The sequence below is a fragment of the Hippoglossus stenolepis genome, chromosome 15 (assembly GCF_022539355.2).
Source record: "Hippoglossus stenolepis isolate QCI-W04-F060 chromosome 15, HSTE1.2, whole genome shotgun sequence".
NCBI lineage: Eukaryota > Metazoa > Chordata > Actinopteri > Pleuronectiformes > Pleuronectidae > Hippoglossus > Hippoglossus stenolepis.
This window is the reverse complement of record NC_061497.1, coordinates 9376728-9382986: the sequence shown is the minus strand read 5'-3', so window position 1 is coordinate 9382986 and position 6259 is coordinate 9376728. Positions and strand designations below refer to the sequence as shown.

The 6259-nt window shown below is 38.5% G+C and overlaps 1 protein-coding gene across 1 annotated transcript; it reads right to left on the bottom strand.

The window, feature by feature from the left end:
- Positions 1-998: 998 nt before the first annotated feature.
- Positions 999-5745, bottom strand: rtn2b (reticulon 2b). Its single transcript, XM_035178047.2, has 7 exons — positions 5629-5745; positions 4268-4475; positions 3741-3879; positions 3472-3541; positions 3144-3190; positions 2645-2703; positions 999-2445 (listed from the first exon to the last, which is right to left on the bottom strand). The coding sequence occupies exons 1-7, from the start codon at positions 5639-5641 to the stop codon at positions 2343-2345; spliced, it is 639 nt and encodes a 212-aa protein (XP_035033938.1). The 5' UTR covers positions 5642-5745; the 3' UTR covers positions 999-2342.
- Between the last annotated feature and the right edge of the window lie 514 nt (positions 5746-6259).

Genomic DNA, 6259 nt, shown 5'->3' with positions numbered 1-6259 from the left:
AAACAAATGGACAGGGGCAAAAACAACCTCCTGGCTACTTCAGTTTCACAGAAACAAGATCATGTCATTGTTAATAAAGTTAACAAATAAAGATTAAATCAATTTACTTTGCAGGTACAGAGTACGAAAAACAAACCCCCCCTTCAGTTTTGTAAACAACTTTTTATTATTATTGGGGAGCGACATGATAATAGGAAAAAAAATCTATAAAAAATTATAAATACCTATAGAAATAAGTAAACCTAAAACAACAGTGAGAACAGTAACAGACTGTGCCTATAGCTTCAAGCGATTGGCTTTACTTCTCTGAAGATCACAATTACACTTTTATTTTGTTGCACAATTGACAGTTGTGTTAAACGATATTAACTGAACTTGAGTGCTGCTGAAATCCTGCATCGCAATGTGAAATTTCAGTCAATAACATAAGCTCATTAAGACATGGTAGTATGAGTGCAGCTTCGTTTTAAGTTCCAAAACACTGACCACTAGAGAGCGCCACATGATCACTAACACTAATCTGACATGCTAACCGTAGCTCGCCGGCTAAACAGCTGCACTGAAATAACTGCTTACAGTTGACTGGCTCAGGTTTGGCAGCTAAAACCATACAGTTTTCAGAGTAGAGGAAACGTTCATCAAAAATTTAAACATGGCCATTATCGATTAAACCTCGTGTGAGTTAAAGCACTGGATGATTTTTAGCAACTTTTTAGCCCGGGCCGGAGCTTTGAACAGAAAGTTTCGGAAAACAATTCCAACTCTCCATGTCAGGTCACGACTGAAGTGTCCTGAGCTACAGTAAAGACAAAGGTTCATTAAACACTTAGTTCAATCAACAAATTAACACGTTCAGAAATAGTTTGGTGGATTTGGAAAATGTGGATGAGGAGATGTCTCGTGGCAATGGACTGACAAAAATTATCAAAAAGAAATTCTATTCTTAGTCAAATAATATTTTTCTTGGTGCCACAAGAGCAATCAGCGTTTTTTTTTTCTTCAGGATGTTGAGCCTGGCCTGATGAATATTAATAGTTTCCTAGTCGCTATTTATCTATTTACCTGTCATCTTCTTGTTATTCTCAAGTTGCCAGCAGCATTATGTTGCACAGCCTAGTTTATTAATTTGATCCATTCTTCTATCTCAATCCTTCATGTCAGGAAGTGTCTAATGTCTGATGATGAAGATGAATATTTAGAAAATGGTATAAAAATCTGTAGTTTGTTTTATTTCTATTGAAATGTCCTCTGATGGCAGGTTATGGAGCAACTTTTTGCAACTCAAACATGGTCGTCAAGAAAGTTATATAAGTAGTTATGACTTAGACAAAACAGTAAAGGTCGAGGACAACCTTTTGTGAACATGACAGCAGACTAGTACTAGTCCCAATGCTCCAAGAGAGTTTGAAAGAGCAACTTGAGAAATAAGAGAGAAATACACTAGCAGGCTTAAAGCACTTAATAATTTATAATCAATATAATCCAAGTTAAAAAACTGAACAGCGAATGTTATCATCTGATTCTGCAGTTCCCCCAGGTTTGCACAGTTTTTTTTTTATTTAATCTTCTTTGGTTTTCTGGTGCATACTTGACAGATTTGATCTCTCACTGCTCTCAAAGATTTTTTTTCAGCCACAACAGTCAGCTGTTTAAAGTTAGTCGGCTTTAAAAACCCACTGTAACCTGCAAAGTAAAAAGTTACTGCTGTTATGTACCATAAAGCATTGTTCCTGATTCAGTTAGTCACTGCAGGACAGTTTTTATATCTTTTATCGTTATCACATTAGAATAGGTGAACTTAACTTCTTTCACTGTTTATACTTGGTTTAATGAAATTGAATTGACTTGTTCTTCAGCATAGCAAGCATAAAAATATGTTAATTGATGGACGCAGATAATGTTATTTTTCTTTTCAACTGAAAACTATTAATGCTAAATAATAAAATCAGCAATAATGCTTCATAGCTTCATGATGAGAAATTGAGTACAGTGCTCAGTATACTTATGTAAAAATAAACCTGTTATTAAATGAAAAGAACCTGTGATATTGTGTGCTGTCCTGGCTGGACTGCATGACTGTGTGAACTAGTTATTCTGAACACTGCCAACAAAACATCTCTGTAAATAAAATTCCTCTGCTCATACACTTCCCCTTCCGGTCCTTGAGTGAATGGTAGTTTTGTTTCAGCCGTCAGGATCAATTAAAACTTGCTCCCATGAACAAACATCGTGGTGCAGAGATGGAAATGAGCTGCCCCTCTAGCGGCCCCCACAGAGGATGTACCATTCCAACATTTTCCAAATCCCAAACCCTGGGTGTCCTCAACACGTCAGTAAACTAGCTACTTTGACTTGGCCTTCTGTTTGGCGGCGGGTGCAGCTGCAGGTTTCGGGGCAGCTGCAGGAGCAGAGGAGGGTCTCACTGAACTATACAGATTGAGGCACCTGCAAAAAAAGGAGATAGGGAGGCTTCGGATTACACAACATAATGTAAACAGACCAAAAAGAAAGAGATATATATTTCCAGAAACCTGAAACATCTAAATTTTTTCTTCTTCTAACTTCTATCTTTTTGCCCATGTCCCTTTAGGGGCTGTATTAAAGGACATAGTAGAACATTTCATATAAAGAGCAGGTTACTTACATGGTTTTGATTTTCTTCACAAAAGCTTTTACCGCTCGTACAATCTTCCTTATCCGCACCTGACAGCACAATGACACATGGGTCAGTAAATCCAAGACATTGTGACATCAATAGATTTTGTGTCATGAGCTGATATTACAAATGCATACATTCAGCGATAGGATGTATATATATTTTTTTACTATCATCCAAGACCATTAAGCAATCAAACAATCTAATCCTGTAAAAAAAAAAAAAAGATCTTTGATTTCCTGTTATATTAATTTATGGATTATATCTTTTATTGAATGCTTAATATGTTTAATAAAAGTAATAAATACATACAAAAAAAGAGTAAATGTGTATTTGTATTTTTTACAGTGTATTTAATCATTCCGAGAAGTCTTAAATTATTATATCCTGCTTCTTGTCGAAAAAAACAAACTACTCTCTTTAGAGATGCAGCTTTGTGATGTTATCGATATGTAATTTTGGAAATTTGCAGTTTACACGGTCTTACCTGCTGCTTTTTGTACAACAGAGGAAGTGAGAAAACAACGATCACAGCTGTGAAACAAGGACGAAGGAGAAAAGACTGGTTGACATAGTATTATTTACCAGTAAATGACAAGTGCAACACTTTTATGAAATGAATTAGCTAAGAGAAGATGTGTTAGGACACTGTTAAAGCACTAGAAGGCTTTGTGTCACATCACATTCATACAACGTGTCCATGTGAAAAGGCTCTTCAGGGTGAGGCAGGAGTGGATGGATGAAAGCACAAAGTGCTTGACTTAGGCCACACAGAGATGCCAGAAGGAAAATTCTTTGGAATCAGTTCAACTCACCAGCTATGATCAGAGTCAGTCCGCTGGTTAGGACACCGACATAGGTCAACAGATACAGGAGCACAACAAACTGTGAGAGAGAGCAGAGAGAGAATGTGATTTGATGACATTCAATGGTATATTTTTTTCGTGTGTTTTCTATAATACAGTTAATTTACAGACTTAGATTTCATGTTTCAGCTCTGAGGTTTCATGAATCAGATACTGTACATGGATTAATGTGGCTCACATGGTACTTTTCAATCATTATTTTGTCATCATGCTCGAACCTTGATAGAGTCAATCATGCAGTCGATGAAAAGGAGCCGTTTGATCTCTGTAACGGCGAATGCAACCAGTAGCACCACCTCCTCTACCAGCATCACTGTGTCCTTATCTGTCAGAGTCTTGTCATAATCCAGATGTGACCTGGGAACACACACAGACACACGATTACAAAAACTAGAATGGCACTCAGTAGAGCACATACCTCCACCAAGGTCCAGCATACAACTTAAATTCAATCAAGCTGCACCAAATTTCACCCACTCATAGAAATCAGTTTTCTTAAATATGCCAGATTTTTCTTTTTTATCAAGATTCATGAAATATTCACATAGAAATCAATGAAAATGCCCCAAAAAACGTATCTTGCTCACAAACAAACCAAACAAATAAGCAGGGGTGAAAACGTAACCTCCTTGGCGAAGATTATGAAATCTAATTTTACCCCGGTAGAACAGGTCAACTGAGGCCCTACATTTGCAGCATGTTTCTGCCATTGAACATCCAGCATGGCCCAAATCAACAGACTCACTGGAAAGGGTGCACCCCAGGGTTGCAGCGAAGCAGCTCCAGCAGCTTGTAGTAGAGACGGAGGAGGAAGTTGACACACATGATACCCAGGCAGAGGTGGGAGAGCACGGTGATGGCACTGAGCTGGAACAGGCTCGCCAGGGCGATCACCAGCCCTGTGAACACCACACCGGTCCACCTCACGCTCCGCCAGTACACCAGATCCACAACTGCAAAACAAGGTGGACACTTGCTAGAAACGAGAAGTTAGGTGAGTTATACTGAACGAGTGTTTGAGTGTATCTGTGAAAGAAAAGTTAACTTTGTAGATCATCTTCGTGCTCAGTCAACAATTTGGTATTGTTAAGAGCCTGTGACATGTCATCACAAGTCAGCTCTAACCTCTTGGCTCTATAAAAAGACGCACAGATTTTGTTTCATAAGATTTCTTAAATTCTGTCATATCAAAATGCAGTGAGTGGATTCACTCTTCAATGTAACGACCCAGATCACCTTCTTCTTTTTGTTCCAAACAAAACTGCTGCTGCCGACAGAAACATGACACACATCCTTGAACAGTAAAAGAAATAAAGCTCACTACCTTTATAAAATGTGAAAAAGAATAATAGAATTATTAATCTTTTACAATAATTTCTTCTCAATAGAAAGAAGCACGTCAGAATGAATGTATTGCTTCTAATAATGTGCTCTGTACTGAATGAATAATAAAAATAAATACTCATTGAGTCAGAGTGTATCAGACCATCAAACAACAAATCATCAGCCTCCTAACTCCAGTGTTAATATCACCATAATTATCTGATTAAAATAAATCCTCAAGAATGTTACACATAAACATATTCACACACACGACGACAACAACTTGTCTCTAAGAGACGATGCATCAATAAGAGAGTCTCGCATTCACTCACACAATAGTTGAACCAGCGGAACATATATACAAAAATATATACAAACAGTCTTATTTAATGGCTTATCTGAAAACCGGTCCGAGACAGAGACATCCCTATGTTACACCTATGAAGTCATTTTCCAAGCTTGGTATAGCCATAACCTGCCTTTACTTCTTACTTTAAGAACAACTAAAGCGAAACAAAAATAGCAACAATAATTCCAATTTGACAATTAGGATATTTAGGAATGAATCAAACAACCGTTCATTCAGGGACTCAGGCAGTCTCATTTAGCTGAGTCCCATTCTATCCATATGTCCAACAAATGACAGTCATGCTGTATCCACACCTGCCCAGCAGAGGGTAAAAATAACTGATCTATCCCCCCACCTGGCAGGTGGAGTCTGACCACTGCCCTCTCTCCTCTCTGATTCCCTTTACTTTAAGCTGTCACCATTTCTTTGCTTACGTTTGGTGGCCATTTCAGCAGCGATCCTGCCTGCTCTCCTCTCTTCCTTGCGCTCCCACTGTTGGCTTTCACTCCAGGCTTTTTTTGGCTGCCCGGGCTCAGTCAGCAATATATGGCCTGGCTGGCCTAATTTTATCCTGTATTGGATACCCCCTGTTTGGATTCACACACACACACACACATGCACGCACGCACGCGTATACACACACACACACACACAGACACACAGACAGTCAAATTGGGAACCTGAGACGTCAGCATGTACATATCCCTCAGCGTTCAGAGGCTCTTGGTTGACAGCTCTGTGAGCCCTCTGGATGCCGACCTGCACCCAGAGGCCCCCACCATAACATGTAGCTACATTAGCTTGGAACAGTTTTTAATGCAAAATCAACAATAGCATTACATTGCAGTTATCATCACAACCTAATGGATTTATATAAAGCTTGAATTGTTAGAAACAAAGTATACTATGATGGTGAAATGGTTGAATGAATGAATCCTAAATCTGCCAGATTTTTTTCATCTGGATCCATGAATTATCCTTTGGGAAATCGGTGAAAACATCCTATCAATGTCAAAGAAATTGAAAAAACAAACAAATGCTGAATCCATCCCTTGATCTGGATCT